General features: G+C 37.6%; 3 protein-coding genes across 33 annotated transcripts in view; 2 read left to right on the forward strand and 1 right to left on the reverse strand.

Moving 5' to 3' along the window:
* The window catches only part of cacna1c (calcium channel, voltage-dependent, L type, alpha 1C subunit), a 192,246-nt gene extending 188,090 nt beyond the window's left edge, over positions 1–4,156 (forward strand). For all 31 annotated transcript variants that reach the window (XM_078942241.1, XM_078942259.1, XM_078942245.1 and 28 more), the window contains 2 exons: positions 25–187; positions 275–4,156. In XM_078942241.1, coding sequence (XP_078798367.1) covers positions 25–187; positions 275–763 — 652 coding nt within the window. In that variant the 3' untranslated portion in view covers positions 764–4,156. The remainder of the gene's footprint in view (positions 1–24; positions 188–274) is intronic.
* A 5,903-nt stretch (positions 4,157–10,059) lies between these two features.
* Positions 10,060–13,495, reverse strand: LOC101173757 (uncharacterized). Its single transcript, XM_004083155.5, has 8 exons — positions 13,380–13,495; positions 12,978–13,180; positions 12,731–12,841; positions 12,478–12,573; positions 11,972–12,082; positions 11,558–11,675; positions 11,251–11,451; positions 10,060–11,173 (listed from the first exon to the last, which is right to left on the reverse strand). The coding sequence occupies exons 1-8, from the start codon at positions 13,396–13,398 to the stop codon at positions 10,164–10,166; spliced, it is 1,869 nt and encodes a 622-aa protein (XP_004083203.1). The 5' UTR covers positions 13,399–13,495; the 3' UTR covers positions 10,060–10,163.
* Positions 13,496–13,894: 399 nt separating this feature from the next.
* Positions 13,895–19,752, forward strand: tspan33a (tetraspanin 33a). Its single transcript, XM_004083034.5, has 8 exons — positions 13,895–14,264; positions 15,521–15,578; positions 15,696–15,823; positions 16,185–16,259; positions 16,682–16,777; positions 16,863–16,991; positions 17,056–17,217; positions 17,305–19,752. The coding sequence occupies exons 1-8, from the start codon at positions 14,166–14,168 to the stop codon at positions 17,404–17,406; spliced, it is 849 nt and encodes a 282-aa protein (XP_004083082.1). The 5' UTR covers positions 13,895–14,165; the 3' UTR covers positions 17,407–19,752.
* The last annotated feature ends 24 nt before the right edge of the window (positions 19,753–19,776 follow it).

Raw genomic sequence — 19,776 nt, forward strand, 5'->3', positions numbered from 1 at the left:
TATTGTGAAATACTTTGCTCTCAGGTACAGCGACAGTAACGGGAACAGCCGGGTACCCAGCCCCAGCCCCAGCGTGTCAGCGTCCAGTCAAAGAGCTCCACGGCCAGTGTCGCTCACCGTACCCTCACTTTTGGGGAAGGACTCCACTTCGCTGTCTCATGGGAGCGCGGGCAGTCTGGTAGAAGCGGTGAGTCTTAGTCGTTACTGCAAGTGTGTAGTTTCTAGAGAAAACTATTTTCACTGTTTCATGTTCATTTTTCTTCTGACTGTTAAGGTCCTGATATCAGAAGGTTTGGGCCATTTCGCCCAGGATCCTTCGTTCATTGAGGCAACCAAAGTCGAGTTGGCTGATGCCTGCGACATGACAATAGAGGAAATGGAACAGGCTGCCAACAACATTCTCAATGGCAAGAATGCCTCAAACCCCTCACCCAGCACCTCTTCCACCTCTCAGCACAGTCCAAACGGCAGCCTTCATCCCTTCCACACAACAGCAGCATCAACACAAAGGGACCGAGTGGCTGGCTTGACCTCTAGCGAAGATGGGGCAGAAGCTGCAGGAAACAGAATCTCCATACATGGGCCGTCCTCTATAGAGGAGCGGCAGGAGTTGCTAGCCACGGAAAGAGGCCAAGAAGAGGAGGAGGAAGAGGTGACGCGGAGGGAAAAGCACCATAGAAATTCTGCTGTCATTGCAGGAGCGCGACAGAGGGACAGTGGGCTTTTGGAGGACGAGGATATGGAATGTGTAACGAGTTTGTAGGGGTTGAGAGAGTTCATTGGGCAAATGGCCCCTCTGACATCATCAGAGAGCGACGGCGCCAGTGCTGTTCGGCAGCAGTGCTGCAGCTGGTTGTGTTTGTCCCTGCGCACTCACACATTGTCGCTCTGGACAAAGGCGACCAGTGATGCAACCTTGAACACATGACTTGTTGGTTTCTGAGCTAGTATGTATGTGAATATTTGTAGTAAATTATATGAGACTATATATTATCTGAGCGTATGGGAGTGTGAGTGTGACTTTCTCTATCTGTGTGTGTTTGTGTGTGTTCTCCACACGTGTCTGAGTGTGGCTCTGAAGTGCCTCACAGTTTTATCATGTCCTCAAAGTATGAAAAGCAGAAAAAGTAGGGAGAAGCAAAAAAGAGAAAAAACAGGACAAAATGAAAGAAAGAGAAGACAAAGACGGCAGGAAATCCTTTTATGGATTTTCTGAAAATGACCCAGTATGTTAATGTGTTCATGTCCTATGCTTACTGTGGTGGTGTGTCACTGTTGTTTGTCTGGCCGCCTTGACGCCAGCTAGGGGACAGCAGACCTGCGTGTTGAGGGATCAATCAAGGATCACAATCTGACCACGCCCGCTCTGGGTCAAAGGTCACCTCCTCATTCTTTGTTTAGCCAATAACAAAGCGCTGTATTGAGTACAACAGGGGCTGGGAAACCCCTGTTTGAAGTCTCATTTCTCCTCCTCTTCCAAAGCTACAGAACCTTGGAGCACAACCCTGCCAACCCAAAAATGGGATTAAGGTGTGCATCGCCCCAGTCACCGGGGGGGAAAGTATTTGAGGGATGGTCCCACAGGGCTGCTAGAAGGGGCCACAAGAAGAGAAAGATACTCCGCTCTACTGGATGTGTGCCAGCTCTTCTTTTTGCAAGCAAGAGAGAAATTCACCTCGTCTGTCACGGTACTTTAATCTGGCCTCAAACCCTCCACCGCATTCCCCCGTTTGGTCCCACCTTCTTGCTGCCCCAAACGGGAAATGAGAGGAGCATTTTGGTGGATAATTGGAAACAGTGAGCCCCCTTCTCTGCCTGATACCTCATCACCCCTCACTACCTTTCCTCGATACTTTTTCTATCATCTTTGCCTATTTTACCATTTCTGTAGTTTTTTTCTTTCTCTGCGCTTTGGGAGGCGTGTCTTTGTCAAGCAGGACTTAGATGGCGGGGTGGAAGAAAAGGAGGGAAGTGACTGTTTATAAAAACACTCCAGGCAAGTGGGGGGGGTCTATACTGGATCTGCCATCAATCAACCGTACTTCCTGCTCCAAGACCTGCCTCTTCCTCTCAGTTAGGAATCCTTCTGGATTTGCTGCCACACACTCCATGTGCAGACCAAGCCCACTATGTATTTAACCTTTTTATTATGTGCAAAACTGATTAGCCATGATTTTTTCTTTTTTAATACTCATGAACATCAGTGTTTTAATTTATCTTTGAGTCGTTTGCAAAATTGGGGTGCTGGTCTTATAAATGTATTTTTGCTTGGTTTATTTTTTAGGAGAATTTAAGAGGTTTAAAGTACAGAAGCAGGGCGTAGTGTCTGCGTGCAAGTCTATAAACTATATTTCTGTGTGCGGGTGTATGTCTGCATTTTAGTACAGGATGTTAGTGTGCACGAGTGTGGGAGATGTGTAACTATAGGAGAGAGGGGTCTCCTCTCTATCAGTATGCACCTTTTACAGATTGTATCTATTTATTTATTTATTTTTCCCAGAAGAGAAAAAAAATGTGAGAATGTGTGCGTGTTTGTGTATTCTAAAAAGCCGATTTTAAGCCTAGACAGTCATTTAAGGTAGCATTTTTAAAAAAGTACGTCGTTGTGTAGGGTGCGTGGGAGCGGAGCTGTCTTTGTGCGTATTAATGGGCCTCCATAACACAGGGTTACCATGGACAGGCATGCTTCCACTTTTACTTTTCAGCCAAGCTGCAGAGTGAGAGTCGCTCTGTCTTTGAACACTAGCCATCGGGTAACTTTTTCTTTACTGTCCCATTTAGACGTTTGGCGTAAGGTCTTTAGGGAGGTCATAAGGTTAGAGGCCTTTTGGCAATTGCTGCTTTTTCTGATGGATGGTTGCTCTGAATGACAGAAGCACCAAACTTCATACTGCCATAACAACCCTTTTGTCAAAGCACTGGGGCTTTATGTCCTAATTTGCTCAGCTGTAACACCCATATCATATATTATACTTTTTTAATGGAAGGTAACCACCCAAAAAAAATTATTAGGGCTTGTGTAGGGGTACTGTAAGACATCTGAATTACACACATTTGTCTATTAGATTAAAATAAACAATTTAATTTAGGAGTACCATTAGAAAGAGAATAACTCTCTGTGTCATTTCATTTATTTGTAAATCTGGTAGGAGTAAAATTATTGTAGAAAATATCATGTTTTTTTGCCTAAACTGCAAAATATCCAGTGAAAAAGTATCCAAAAAGACTTTTTTTTCTGCAGCTTGAATAAGCTGTAGATGTCTGGCTCAGATTTATCATCGTTTTTATTATATGTTTTTGCTATTCAGTCATAATTTGATTCACCTTAAATTAATTGACAGTCAGGTGTGTTTGCAAAAACATCACAAAGGACAGAATATTTTTTTGAATCCCTCTCTTAGCCGTAGTGATGTTCTTTATCTTTTTGAAAATAATGTAAAATTGTTAAAAGCCTTAATGCCCTCTAAAAATGATAGGTAGTTTGGAAAAATAAAGATCGGTTGCTGTGTGAAACATCAGCTTCAATCAGGAGAAATGTTTAAAAATATGTATTTTTTAGGCATTTAAACTCTCTTTTTTTCCTTTCAAGAAAAATCATTTCGATCATTAGAGCATCTTTCCCAATTCATGTCTCTCTGTTTTTTTTAGTTGACACGTGTAAACCGGAGCAGATTAGTGGCAGGAATGAGTATGCATAAACACACTGCCATACACTGCATCCTGTGCCAGACTTCTGTCATTTTTATGCAATCTAAATATTGATGTTTGGTTTATGTGGCAGAACTTGTTTTGAGGTGAAATTCCTATTATGACCCTTTAAAAGTAAAAGTCACCAAATTAGGATGTTTGACATTTTCAAAGACATTTTTAGTATTTCTTTGAGGCATTTTAAAATGTTGAAAAGCAAAAGTATGAGTTTTTGTCTTCCTAATCTACTTTCTATTACCAATCAGTGTTGAAAGACAAAAGGACCCTGCTCTTATCAATGAACTGTGATTGTTTTTGGTCAATAAAAAAGACTGAGTTTCTAAAGATTAATATAACAGACATTTGAAATGTAGTTTTTGTGTCCAAGCTGCTGCATTTTACCCCATAATGTAGCTCCAGTTGAATGTTAATCTCTGGATTAGATCAAAAATCATGAATGACTCGATTCTTGAACAAAAGCAAAGTTTCCAACAACAGAAAAAGACTTTAATTCTTAAAATCATTTTTTTAATTGTCATATAGTTATCCTCTGTTTTCTAGGATAGTGTTCATAGACAAAAACAAAGAAATTTCCTGCATTGTAAAAGATCCACACCAGGCTCACTGTGTGTAAATCAAATCTCTGATGGGTTAGTGAGACTCACAGACGCCCCCTGTGTGCCGTGGAGCAGCGCTGCTGCTTTTCTGTGCTTTGTGGGTCAGCATGAACTATGAAGTGTTGTGTTGCAGTACGATGCTTAAAGTGGGTGTACTCCTGCAACCCACAAGATATGCAAAAACAATGCAATAACTATGACTGTGTACACGGTTCCCGAAGTAAACACACTTGTGAAAAATGTCTAACAAGATCCGCATCATGAAGGTTTCTTTTGTTTGTTTGTTTGTTACATTTATAAGTGAACTCAGTGGTTTCCACACCTGACATACTTGAAATCAGGTACAGTACGTTACAGTGCAGTATAGTAAAATTGTATTTTATTCTCTTTCCCATGGCAGGGCGGGGTGTTGGTCAAAAACGTTTATTGAGACAATGATCTGAAACCAGCGTTTTGCTTGTGGATCATTGTATGGCGACCTGAGAGGTTTGTTTTTCCTGTCTCAACACTTTTTTGACTGCATCTTTTTCTTCTTATTCTTGGTTTTTAACGAGTTTATCTGTGTACCATCAGTGATGCATGAGGTTCCCACTTTCAGTCAGCTTTCCAATAAGGTTGAATATCATATCACATTATTACAGAGTAGCTTTTTCTATTTATTGTACATAGACTGACTGAAGTCGGTATCGCGAGATACATGTTTGAATTTAAAGAAGCAGAGGGGATTTTGCATATCTTGTGTTTTCTGGGCCCAGACATATCTGATTTTATTTAACCTTTAAAGGACAGATGCACAGCGATTGAAACTAGAGTAAGGTGTCATGAAAACCCACTTGTTTTTGATACAGTTATTGGAAATTAAAGCTATGTTTTTGCTGCAAAGTTGAGGATCTGGATTTATATTCTGTACTTTTTGGACATTTTTTCCCTCCTAGTCTCAGATAACCCTGCAGCCATTGTCATGGCATACCGTGCTTACTGGTCCTCTATGTAGTCTTCATCACTCTATATAAAACGTTTTGAGCTTTCTTCACACCTATACACGTACCCACTTTAAATCCATTTGAAACACAGGATGAGCATGTTTTTTGTTCATCCTGACAGTAACAGCTGATCAGATAATTAGCAGGACCTGCGAGGATGTTGCATTCAGCATGGATCCTGTTAATCAGCGTGCACCAAGCTGAGGCTCTGGAGCCATCAGAACACGTCCCCCTTTAGTCCTCCATGGTACTGCTGTTGTATTTGTGCGCACTTGTGCTGCTTCATACAGCTTCATCGAATGAAAGCGGTCACCATGCAGCCCAGATTTATTTGGGTTCCTCAAGTGAAGTGGGACAGAGCAGAGGCTTGTTGTTGAATCTGTTTGGTGGTCTTGTAAAGACTCGAGGGACAACTGTTTGAAAAGAGGATTTGAGGAGGAGGAGGGTGGCTGGAAGTTTGCTGATTTAAGATCTGACCTTTTGAATTGTGTTAAAGTAATGTCTCATGTGCATGGGTTTAGAGATGTAAAATATTGGTCCTATTTAACTGATGACATTTTGTCTCACCACTAGCCATTGATTGTATATTTTTCTATAATATATAAATTAAAAATATCTATAAACATACAATATTTAATCACCACAGTTTAGAATAAGGAACGGGCTGGACACTTTGATGGAAATGTAGTTAGGAAAATTTGGATTTCCATTATATTGAGAGTATTTTTAACCAAAAAGCGATGGAATATCCTCAGCAGGCTTTAGGACCTAGGAATTATCTTTTTTAGCTTTTGGAGTTTTGCATTCAAGAAAAATGTAAAAATCTAAAGGCTAATTTACTGATTGGATTTTAAAAATAAAGATCTGTCCATCATTTGTGCTTATTAGGAAATGTGATTTGCTGGACAATTTGAATCCACGCTGCAAATGGAGTTGAACAAGTCTGTGCTTGTGTTTTTTTATGTTTTGTGGAGAAAAGTCTTAAACTCATCAACCTACAAACAGCCTGTCCTCGTCTGGTCATCCTTCTACTGTAGCATTGAGAGTTGTGTCTCTCAGCTAGTCCGACATCAGCAAAATACTGCACACCTTTGAAAAATAAAAAACACACACACATTTTCCCAGCAACAAACCAAAAATTCCTCCTAAAGGACTGGATCTTTATTAGTTTTTAGTTATTCAAACAGTGTAGCTTTGTTTCGTTGTTTTTTTTATGTTTCTTACAAAATGGATTTGGAGGACTTGAACTACATCATGTGTAGGAAAAAGCCGCTCATCTGCTTTTTATACAGACGAGGAAGCAAAGACGTAGTTCATAGCACCTGGCCAGTTCTTTTTACATCCGTTTAAATATGAACTTATATTTTTAAAGATAAAAATCTAAAAGCATTTACACTTGTTTTCATATATGCAAAAGCGTGTTGGATTCAGCTTGTAAAGCACTTGCAGAGGAATTTCTAGAGCTGATGGTCATTTCCGCCGAGGTGACACGGCGCCACAAACATGAAGTGAGGAGATTTTGTGGAGAAAAGCTGCTTTATATCAATAAGATTTTAAACACTAATAAAAGTTCTAAACACATGCCATTTAGGGAGTGTGTGTTTAAGTTACAGATTTTAGTAGATTTGTAATTTTTTCCATTTAAACCTCCGTATGTGGATCTGTCAGGGCTGCAGAGAAGCATATCATAAATTCTTGTAAATCAAAGTTGTGATTATGACCAAAATATTTTAAGAGGACTATTTTAAATATATATTTTGTTATTTTTTTCTAGTAGGAATTACCCTAGCCTGTTGATGAGGGAATCTAAATGAAAGTTTGGTTCCCTGGACACTAAGACAATCCTCTTGGTTTGTCTGTACTGTCATTCTCAAGTCCAATGAAAGCTTTTGAACGATTACAGAGAGGAAATTGCAGAATATATTACTAGTATATACAATTTTATCAAGAAGGTATCTTATATTTTAGTTATCAATTCATAAAGAATATGTATTTAAATGGCAGTATGGTGCAGATTTAAATAAAAATCCCATTTCAGAGGCTATGTGAGGTTTTAAAAACCGACTAAAAAGGCTTCCAATGTAAGTTATGGTTAGAGATAAGTTTGTTTTAGCTAAAAAATCTTAGTTTGCTGCTTTTACAAGAGTTTTAGAGAAAGAAGTTCTTGAATTGCATGACAAAGGCAGCATTTTTCTCTGTTCAGCAGTGTATGATCACAGGAATTATGCTTTGAGGGTTTGTGAGAGTTTTTTGCATTAACACACAATATGCACATTATATTTATTACCTGGACAAATTGAGTCATATTAGTTTGTACTACTCTCCTACTGCATTTTTCTTGGACAGGAAGCGTGACCTGTTTTATCTGTTGGGCCATCATATCAGAGATTGGTGCTTGACTGATAAAAATATTTTAAAATAAAAGAGCTATAAACAGAAAAAGTCAAATGTATTAATTGTGTAGCAGCTCACATAGCAGCACCTTTACATGAATACTTAGGATGACTGTTTTGATGTGTCCTCACAAACCTTGTGTTTAGCCTTTAATTCTTTAGAGTTATGCAAACTTGATGAACCCCAAATTGTAAAAAATCCAGAAGACCAGTTTTTATTTTTAGAAAGCAATCCCAAACCCTTTGCGTGTGATAATGGCCGATTTTTACTGAAGTGTTTCGAACAGGATGGGTGTGGCAGCAGTGATAAGATGTGATTCTGGTGTCTCAAAAGCCTGCTCTTATTAAAACCATGAATGTTTCTGCCTGCCTGCTCATTATCTCTTATTGTTGCATACAGCCATTTCTGTATATCACAATGCACCTCAAATGATAATTAGTTTTACAAAATTATCCTTTGAATGTAAAGACAGTGATGCTCATACTCATGTCTGGAAAAGGTGCTTTTCTTTTTCAGTTAAACAGAGAAATATATTTTAGATTGAAAGAAAATTGACGTATTTGCTTTGCTCAACCCTGAAGTGATTTGACTTTTTTTTAGAGCACAAAGAGTTAGAAAATGAAAGCTCGCCTTGTGTGTATGTACGGAAAAATGCAGCTTTAATGGATAAAAGCATTCTTTTCTTTGGTGAGTTGCATCTTGTCTTGAGGAGATCAGTACACAGCAGTGTTTCTTGAATGCTTTGTTCCACCATGGCTTGTGGAAAGTGCCAGAGCTGTGCGGCTCCACTCACGCCCACTCATCAGTGTCTTATGATCCTGTCCATCGTCATCGGTCACTACTCATGCAAAAGTGTAAAAGGGCCTTTGACAGGACTGAGCAGTTTGTTTTCATTTCTTTTAAGTCAGGGAGAAGTCTGTTAGTCCTATATTTTATTTGGGTTTTTTTGGGAGAAAAGCCGTTCACAAAGAGACCAATTTCTTGTAATATTAGTAGTGACGCTACTATTTATTGTAGTATTTAATAACAGCACTATTTATGGTCAAAATAATGAATTAAAGTGTGTCATTGTGCTTGCAGTAGCTTTGGAGGCAGGTGGTCATTCTGTAACTGAGTTCTTAAGCATAAGCCACTCCCTCTCCTCTAGCAGGACGTATTTCATTGGTTCTAAGGTTGCTAAGTGACACTGGCCCAACATCATTTGGTTTCCTTAGTTACCATTTGTCTCCTCGGAGAGGACAGCATGGTCTCACAATTGACATACCCTTTTCTTTTTCTTCTCCTCGTTCTTTTCTAGAGGTAGAATTTCTTTTTCATTTTTGTTTTTTCATTTTAGATTTTAGAAAGGGAAAGAATACAAATTAAATAAATCAGAATATTAATTCAATCACTTTTTCTACTCCTATTTTCAATAAAAAGTTAAATGGAAAAAAAAAGTTGATATGTAAATATATCGTGTACAGTTTGTATCTGTAACTTGTCAGTCTGTCATTGGTGACAGAGTCTGTCTTGCTTATAACGCACGCTACCAGTAAATAAAAAAGGAAAAAGTATATTTAGACTGTATGGTCCCTTGAAAGCAAGTTTTAAATTAATATCTGATGTATATTCCTGTAACATTGCATTTTTATCTGAGGAATGATGTTATTAAAAAACTGCAAATAAATTGCATTTCCTACAGTTTTGTTTATTGTTTTCTCATTGGATTCATAAAAACGTTTTACACGAGCTATGAATGTCAGGTATAAAGCAAGAGCAGACAAAGTGCAGAAATATGAAGCAACTATTTTCAGTTTTTTTTTTTAAATAAAGAGAAAAAATACTTTTTTTCATTTTAGATTTCATTAAAACATACATTTAGAAGCTCCTAGGATAAGTGAATACGATACCCACAACTAAAAGTTAGTTGTTTGTGCTATTTTTAACAAAAGTAAAATAAAATAAAAAGTCAATTTTTTGGTTTTCAGAAATATAAATTACTATTTGCAAATAAAATCCGATCTTTTAAGGCTGATTGAAAAGAATGCAAACTCTCTAAAAGTTTCTATTTTTATTATGGGGCACAATATTTTAAAATATCTTTCATAATGGAATTTGTTTTATGTAATTGTGAATTTTTCTACTTCAAAAGTTGGATTTGACTACGCTAACAGTCCAAATAAAGTTAAAATAGTGTATTATAAGAGAAAATGTTGAACATTTTAGGGTAATGCAAAACAAGAATACAAGGATCGTCTATCTTGTAAGTTGATGTTAGATCAAATGCTAAATAAGAACTAATTGTATCACAACTTTTCTTCTTATCTCATCTGATTCAGCTGTTGTTACTGAACAAATAGAAAATGTTGAATCTGACACAATTTAATGAAGAGAAGAAATGGAAATATACAAAAAGGTTCCCTTTTTTTAATAAGAATAAAGTTTAAACAAGGAAATTCTTCACACAAATTCAACATTGGTTTGTTTCATCAAAAAGTAATAATTACTTGTCAGGTTTATGAGTTGCCAGATGCCTTTTTAGGTTGCCTTGCTGAGAGAATTCTTTCTCACACTTAGTACATTTAAAAGGTTTTACTCCTGTGTGACTGAGAGCATGCCTCTTTAGACAGTTGACAGTCAGAAACCGTTTAGGACATTCCAAGCAGGCGTACGGCCGCTCCCCTGTGTGAGAGCGCAGGTGCACAGTCAGGTGACCCTTGCAGGAGAAACCTTTCCCACAGTGGATGCAGGTATAGGGCAACTCGCCTGTGTGAGACCGATTGTGCAAGAGCAGCTCCCCCGAGGAGAAAAACGACTTCCCGCAGGTGGTGCACAGGTAATTTCTCTCTCCTTTATGCATCTGCATGTGCCTCACAAAACCGTTTTTGCTAAAGTGTTTTCCGCATACGTTGCACAAATTGGTGGGGCCGTCGTGGAGCCGTTTGTGCTGGTTTAGGGAATTGCTGCACAGGAATCCCTTGTTGCACAGATCACATTTAAATATTCGTCCTTTTTTGTGGAGTCTTTGGTGATGATAATACCCCGACTGGCTGGTGAAGCCCTTCTCACACAGACTGCAGTGGTATCGGAAGCTGTGGATTCTCATATGGGTCCTCAGTTGATTAGGGTGTTCAAAGACCTTCTCACAGGTCTGACATCTGGTCTCTTCTTCTGAAAAGTTTTTGTTCTCAGGCCGTGTGCTTAGAAACCTTTTATCAACCCCTGTAGGTTCTTTTCTTCTTTGGGATTTCCTATTTCCCGGCTTGTCTTGATTCTGCTCACAGTTCAGTTTCTTGTCAGGGCTATTTTTCATTGTGCCTTTCTTCTCTTTCTTTGAGCTCTTTTCTATGTCTTTCTTTTTTATCTTTGCACCCAAACTCACTGTTTTTGAAGATTTCCTTCTGGGTTTGATCCCTGTTTTTTGATGCTCCTTTTGGATGTGCTCTTGAATCTTTTTTATGCAACAATGTGTAAACGAACACTCGGAACAGATGTACAAGTGAGATACAAGATCTGAAAAGAGTATCAAGCACGGCAAATGAGAAAGACTGAACAGATTAACTCCAGACAAACTCTGACCTGTGACTGACCTGACTCCCTTTTCGGACCCCAGTCTTCTGAGGTGTCCTCTAAGCTTTCAGCCAGGTCTTCGTCCACGTCCTCCAAAGCCAACGTCCTCGCATCGCTGTCATATTTATCGTCATCACCTTCAATGTGATTTACTGGGAGTCTTTCTTCAGGTGGGTGAGCCAACGTGTGCAGAATGATGTCTTCCTCGTTGCTGGTCAGAGCTGTAAAACAACAACAAAAAAGTCCTAACTTGAGTTAGTTTTTGGCACAAAAATGTAAACGTTCTCCAATTTATGAAAATCATAAAGAAAGAATTTTTGTTCTGACTTGAGCTGAGAGTCCCCCGCTCTCTGTAATGAAGCAGAAGGGTCTTTAACGCGACAGGATCAGACAGACTGCGCGAAAACTCTTCTGGTGTAGATGAACCAGTGAGCAACGCTGATGTCTTAAAGGACCATTAAACACAGGTAGGTCAGTGAAACATAATCTCAGGTCTAAAAAATGTATCAATTTGACATTTACTATTAAAAAAGATACATAGAGCATCTTAGCAATTTATCAAATCAAACTTAAAATCGCTTATTTAAGCTTCTTAACACACAAATACTATGCCTCAAAAATGTATATTTGTCATTTCCTACAGACAACAAATGTTTGCCAATAATTTTTAAACACATAACTCTAAATCTGTCATACAGATGAAACCACTGTGATGCTTTAAATGTACAGATTAGTGAGTACCTCGTGAAGATCTGGTACAGGCAGCAGTTGCTCCAGTCTGACCAAGAACACAGACACGAGCTGCTGGATCCCTTGGTTGAAGGCAGAGCCATACTTTTTAGGAAAAACCTCCTATGGGCATGTTTAGAACATACATTATTCAAGGTTTGAGTAAGAAAAAAAATGCTTAATTGATCAAACTTCACTGGAGAATGCAATGAGGATTCCTGAAATACTCAAATTATTTTTCTGTTTATGAACTTGTTTTTTTTCCAGGCCAAAAAACACATTTTCTGTTACTTTATAAACATAAAAGAAAATTGTACTGTTATTGATCTACATTTTGTTATTTAAAATTTATCGGAGAACAGTTTTCAAACCAAAGATGGTTTGAGACAGATTAACATTTAAACAAGGTCTAATATATTTAGGTTCAAAGCAGAATGTTTTTAAAATTCAATAAAAAAAATTCTTTTTCAAAGAAATGTAAAAGTTCAGTTGTTTAGTTCATAGATATCCATACTTACATGAAAGAATGTCTCCTTTTCAAATGGAACACTCAAGATTTTCTGCACCAGAGTGGCAAAGTTTCTATAGGAACTCCTTAGGATTTCACTGCTTTCCTAGAAAATAAGGAAAATAATTTCAGACATTTGGTTTTCTTTTCTTTTTAATTGATAGCATTTCAATTTAATGTGTCGGATTAGAAACAAAAAAGACATTAGTTGCAAGCTTAATTTGTGAAGAAAAGAGGATAACGTCTGTTTTTGAAAATCTCACCATTTGATCAATGGAGCTCAGCTCAGAGCTGCAGGAGTGGATTTTATCAAGGTGGTTCTGGATGGTCTTTAGGTTGGTGACACCATCCACGTGACACAGCTCCAAAACTAGCTGTAATAGACACCAAAACATTAATCTCCACTATCTACAAATACACCTTATCTACTATGTTGAGCTTGATGTCATCATCCTCTAGACTAGCCACTATCACCACAACAGCACAAGTAACTTGAATGTAACTCCTTACCCTTGCTCTCAAACCCATGATGAGTTGAGCTTTCTGAATGGGATTCAGAATCTCTGGAACAATCTCCATGACCAAGTTGATGAAGTCCAGCAGTTTATCATACTGAAGCACACTGTGCTCCTGAGCTACCTGCCACGCTAAGGCAGACATCAGTCTCACTGGAGGCACAAGCAGCTGCAAAGAAGCAGGAGGAAGACGTGCGCCTGCAAATGAGAAGTATTTTGTCTAAAAGTTGATAAGCATAGAAAACAACTTAACAAGCAATATCTGTACACAACACACTGGTGCTCGTTTAGTTAGCTAACATTAGCTTTGGACTCCTCTTCTTTTAAAATGTGCATTATTTAGTGTTGAAATGCGATGTTGGCGGCCAAAATAAAAAACAAAAACACTCGCACAAACCTTTGTAACTCAACGCCATACCGGTGGATGGTAAACATGTAAAATGAGGAACATAAAAGGAATTCTTGGAACGCTTAAAAAAATCACTTCCGGATTAAGCGGATGTTGTGAAAAATCGAGACATTGCAATTTCCTTCAAAACAAAAGCACACCCTGCTTTTTTTAAAATCTTTTTTTAATTATGATTTTTCATCTGAATCTTAATTTTAGCTTTCAAAGGGGAATATAGTTACTTTAAGAAAATGCTTTACAACAACGTCTCTTAATTACAACAACAAAAGGGTACACAACAGTGTTTTACAGTCAAATAATTATGATTTATTATCATCTTTAGACAATTATAATGCACATTTTATACTAACCCAGTAATTGTTTGTTTTATTATTTAAAGAAAAAGTTCTTCTTTTCGTGGCTTCCCTATAAGTAATGATTATTTTTTTAAAGATTTAAACAAATAGGATTTAATTTAAAAGAAATAGTCTGACGTCAACTTCTACTTAGCAAAACAAACTTTTACTCGAGCACAACTCGAGCCGAGCTATGAAGATGTTTGTTCCAGATGAGCGCTCAGTGAAAGGCAAGAAAACGTAAAACACCCTCTCGTGTTTTAAACACGCCTAGACGGCGCTTTGCCGTGACTGCATGCAACAAACAGCCCTCAGATCAAAGCAGCATCTTTTCATCATGCTGTCAGCACCGAACTGACGAAGGAGGAACACGTTTTTTCGGTGTTTTGATTTGTTTTTTTGTGCGCAAACTTGGACAAATAAGGTGTTTTTGATCACAATGGGAAATGGCAAAGACGCAGCGACATCCGACGCGGAGTTCACGTTTGTCAGTCCAGTTGTGAAGTATCTGCTTTTTGTTTTTAATTTTATATTCTGGGTAAGCTATTCAACTATTTTCTCCCATGGTTAAACATTTGTGTTTCAGGAGAAGACACGTTGCACTGACATTTGAAAGTTTGCTTTTATGAAGGCTTCAATTGCTAAATGGGTTTCCCAGTTATTTTTCAGTCTTCCAACCATGTCAGATAAGTGGGATAAGTGTGCATTTTTGTGTTTGGATTAGTTGCTCTTTAACTCGAGTTGACCAAATTCCAGGAAAGGGGGAGTGCTGAAACTTCCATTTATGCAAAGATATGTCCGCACAGGCAAAAATAAAATAACCCAACAGATAAGAAGTGGTCATCACACAAAATTTGATCACTAAGGTCTAACATGATCAGGGGTCAGAACTGTAAACACAGCAAAGTTAGTTTTCAGAGTCAGCTGACCTTAACAAGGAGATTTCTTTGCTGATCTCTTCTCAGATTAAATTTAGACAGACTTTGTTTGTACACGTGCAATAATTCTTTTAAAAATGTGTAGTTTAAACAAATGATTAGGAATAGTTTCAAAGGTGCATTTGATCGCCTTCAACAAAGTTTGTTTTTGAAAATGTTACCACAGAAATGAAAGTTATTTAGACTCTTTGCCGTGTTCTAACAGGACGAGGCTGTGTAAAAACTTGAAGCTCTGCAGCTTGGAATGTATAGTTATTTCTTCTGCCTTAGGCTACACATTAGGATATGTCTACGAAACCCTATGACAATATAACTACTGCTTCTTTTCACATCTGCATTATCCCTGTTCTGATATAATCAGAACTAAATAAGTTAACAGAAACCTTTACAGAATGATAGACCAGGCTGGTTCTGTTTCTCCCACCTCAACAGGCTGTAATGGTAACTGGATCCTTTTCATTCAGGGTGGGAAGCGTGTTTCTGAAGCCTCACTATTATTCTATGAGGCTGTATAAAGGACAAGCCTGTGAAAGAGCCTATTTTGCTTTATTAGAACAGTGCAGATCACTTCCAGGTTGGTCAAATGGAATTTTTTCCTTTTTTATATAACTTTACCATCATGATGGATGCCTTACTCATTCATTTCATTTCCTGTTGAGGGTTGATAAAATGAGTTTAAATTAGATTTTTTTTAAAGCAGGTACAGCATGTGTGACTCATAATTTCCTTCTCTGTGCCTTCCACGTCATTGTGATGAAGTGTTGTGGTAAATTGAGCAAAACGGAACATATAAGAAATGATTCTTCATCGTATTTAATGTGAACAATCCCACTTTTTATTTCCCTCTTCTTCTCAGGTAATTTCCTTTGTGATGGTGGGGATCGGTGTGTATGCTCGCCTGATAAAGCAAGCAGGTACTTGATCGGATGACTCAGGAGGAACCAAATGAATTTCTGTCTTGAAAAACAGTAACGGATCGCTTTTGTTTTTATTAAACGGCTTTCAAAGCTCTACGTTCTGTTCTGCTGCAGAGACCGCTTTGGCATGTCTGACAGTTGACCCTGCTGTCATGCTCATGGTTGTGGGAATCTTCATGTTCATCGTCACCTTCTGTGGCTGTGTGGGCTCCTTACGGGAAAACATCTGCCTCCTGCAGACGGTAATCTTTTTTGTATCTATAACAGTGCTAAAAAAAACATTGAAACTTGTTATTTCTGTGTTTGTTTAGGAGTTTAATGAAAAAAATTGAACTCCTTCAAATCACATGACATGCTTGAGGCTAAGATCGCACAGGTGAGGGGCTTGAAATTAAGCAGAAAAAAGGGGACGCCTCCAATATCTTCTTCTTTACTTTATAAACCGCTCAAGCAAAGAATAAAGAGCTATAACAGCACAAAAAAGTGAAGTTTTAACCCCTTCTCTGCTTTAAGGCTTCTATGAAGAAGCCACAGTGCAGATGCTGATTCTACTCTAAACACTTCTTCTCCTAACTCGAGGCGTATTGTTCTCTCTTCTGTTAGTTTTGCATCAGTCTGACAGTCATCTTCATTCTGCAACTGACTGCTGGTATCATGGGCTTCATCTTTTCCGATAAGGTAATTTACCTTCATCAGAGGATTGTAAAAAAGAAACAGCTCATTTATTAGCAAAAACATGGTTTCCAACTACAGCTATTGAAAATTTAGACAAGTGATTAGTTTATCTTTTTGATTTTTGTTTTTAATTGAGTGTGTGTAACTTAATATTGTCAGTCAACAGATTATAGGTTTTGAATTGTAGTAGTAAGTTTCATGGGATGTTCAATAAAAAGGAAGAACTGTGTGCAAACTCATACCTCTGACAAAAAAAAAGTCTTTCATTTCTTGAAAGCCTTAAACTCTGGTTTTTAAAAAGCAACCTGTTCAAAAAAATGAAAATAATTTGTTAAATTAAGCCTAAAGTGGTTTTAAAGAGGGCAAAAACACTGACTTGGTTTTATTTTGTTTAACAAATGAGCCTAACTGTCTCCAATTTTTAGGCAAGAGGTAAAGTAACAGAGGTGATCAACAAATCCATCATCCACTACAGAGATGACGTTGATCTGCAAAACCTCATCGATTATGGCCAAAAAGAGGTAGTTGACCACCTTCTTCTGTCATGAGAATCTTTAACTTAATATTTACTTTAAAAAAAATCAGTTGATTGATTGTGTCTTTTAGTTCCGCTGCTGTGGTGGTGAGGCCTTCACCGACTGGTCCCAAAACATATATTTCAACTGCAGCGAGAAAAATCCGAGCAGAGAGCGCTGCTCCGTCCCTTTCTCCTGTTGCATCATAACCAAAGTCAAGGTTAGCTCCAAATTAGACTTTTGTGTGTGTTTTTCAGAGTTTTAAGCTATTGCTTTGTATGTAGGAGTTATTCAACAGCATGTGTGGTGAGGGCATGCAAAAATTGGACTACATCACAGCAGGACAGTACGTTTATACTGATGGCTGCATAGACAAACTGGTGAACTGGATCCACAGCAACCTGTTTATCATAGGAGGCATTGCTTTGGGACTGGCTATACCACAGGTAGGATAGCATGCAAAGCAAATACTTAAGTCAAAACTTGTACAAGTAGAGATTAAATGGTGCAATCAGGGGTTTGTTCTTTTGCAGCTGGTCGGCATACTCCTGTCTCAGATTCTGATCAATCAGATCAAAGACCAGATTGAGCTGCAGAACTACAACGCCAGGCACCGCTCAGACCCGTGGAGCTGAACCAAATCCAGAGCTCCAAGACGTGTTGCGCACTTGCTTTTAGTGACTGCTAAAGAGAATGCTTTTTTTTTTTTTTTTAGAAAATACATCTTTCTAAAAGCTGTAAGATGCAAACATCTGCTGCCACCTTCTGGACACTAGCAATGTTTGCAATTGTGAACTGGTTGGGATTCTACACGAACATTTCTTTATCATTTGTTGTCATGAATGCCTCAAGTATTACATTGTGTACTGTTTCTATTCCGAAACAACAATAACTGCAAAAGAGGATTTATTAGACCTGGAAGAGTCTTACATAACACTAAAAATGGCAATCAACATTAAAAAGTTTAGTTGGAGGGGGGGGTTGGATGGATCCAAAATGATATTTATATTACATACAAATCCTTAAATCTATTTTGGTTTTAAAGTAATACTTGAAATGCACAATTATCAATTTAATTTAATCAACACTAACAAGGTGTGTTTGCACTGTTTTGTGAAGATCTGGAATAGTGAAAAACTGACTTATTTTTGCATTCCGCACCAAGGAAAACACTGCCTCTTAATTTGTTGTTTTTGTTAAATTTCTTCTTTTTCTTCTTCTTTTTCCTTATATGAAAACTTTAAATTGGGTACTTGTAATGTAAATGCAATAGAAGTGTATGTATAGAGGTTTGTGACGCAAGTCCTGAACCTAAACATATCATTTGACTGCTATTTTACAGCTGCGGTGACGGTAAAGAGCACAGCAAAGAGGGAAATGGAATTCAGAGAAAGAAAACAAATGAAAAAGAGTCTTCCATTGTATGCTTTAAATGTATGCGTGATTTATAGTGTGTATATACTGTAGGTGCTTGTAGTACTGATCTCCAGCGCTCTGTGTGTGGTCCTTGCTTTTTTTTTTTTTTTTTTTTTTGGGCCTGTGACTCACTCAAGCAGACATGTTACTGAGATTTAGGGAGGCCCAGGCGGACCCGCACTCCAACAAACAGAGAACTGAGCACAAGTAATGTAACTTTGCTCTCTGTCCCTTTGCAAAAAAAGTAGTCTATTTAGGTGTACTACAAGTATGAAACTAAAAGTGAGGCAGTATATTTGAAATTTACTTTTTATATGCTATCATTATATTTTAACCTTAAACTTTAGTCTGAAGAAGTATTCAGTTAGTATACTTCCTACACTACATGTATGTGGTCTATAGTATACTTGCTGTACTAATACTCAAGCATCAGGTGTACTACTTTTTGCATAAGGGAGTACCGGTACCTATTAAATAATCTAGATAAGTGGAAACCTGAAATGTCTAGTTTTACTCCAATTGCCAAAAATATATGAAAATTTCCAACTATGGATGGACCAAACGTCCAACCATTCTGTGTTGTTGTTTTTTCTCTCCAGATAAATGACCAACACAAAGGTTTTTAAAATAAAAAACAGATATAAATAGATAAAATATCTACAATTGATAAAAATGACAAACACCATCAAGCATGGTAGGGAGAAAGCATGCTTTGAGTGCAGTTTAATGAATACATTTGTAGGTAATTTGAACGTAAACACCATTTTATAATAAAAAAGAATAACAAACTGATGCTTCTCTGAGGGAATGATTTACCAAAAAATACTCAAAAAATCTAACAACCAATTGATAATATAAAATCATCAAACTATTAGTCTTACTAGCTCATTTAGTGTTTTAACACAACATTGTCCATATTTATTGTTATTTTACAACTAGGGGTGTAACTATTAATCTGAACAATGTTTCTATTTATATCATAAATTGTGGTTGCTGGTCAGATTTGATCTGACTCACTGACCTAAAATGGATCCAGGACATCTTTTGCCAAAACTTCAACCAGTGTGACTCAGAGAGAAATACCTGGGTCCTAAACAGTGCAGGTGGAGTTTTCCAGATTCCCTGTATTTCTTGCAAGTTAATCAAATGTACAATAAATATGTGTACAAACAAACAATTAATGGCAAATCCATTCACATTTTAGTTTAATAAAGTTCACCCCACTGTTCTTTTTTCCCACATCAAAATAATAAAAACGGAACATGATTAGAACATTCTACTACACTGTACGGTCACATCTTTGCAAAATTCAAAGCGTTTTCATATATTGTATTGGAATGATCATTGTTGCTGCCATCACGTGTGTGTTGTGTGCTGTGAATAGACTGCCTTTTTTGTCACTGTCCATTTGGACAATGGAGCTGGAGAACAGTGGTCCCTGAAGGATCACTGGTAGAAAACTTCTCTCAACTGAATGTACGAATCATAGCATGTGTTTCATGTGCTGGTCATTTTTGCCTTGTAGTAAAAAAATATAAAAAAAAATAAAAACTACTGTGCTACAATGATGGTATTTTCGATATAATTGA

Source organism: Oryzias latipes, chromosome 23 (assembly GCF_053564925.1).
Source record: "Oryzias latipes strain Hd-rR chromosome 23, Olatipes_Hd-rR_3.1".
Lineage (NCBI taxonomy): Eukaryota > Metazoa > Chordata > Actinopteri > Beloniformes > Adrianichthyidae > Oryzias > Oryzias latipes.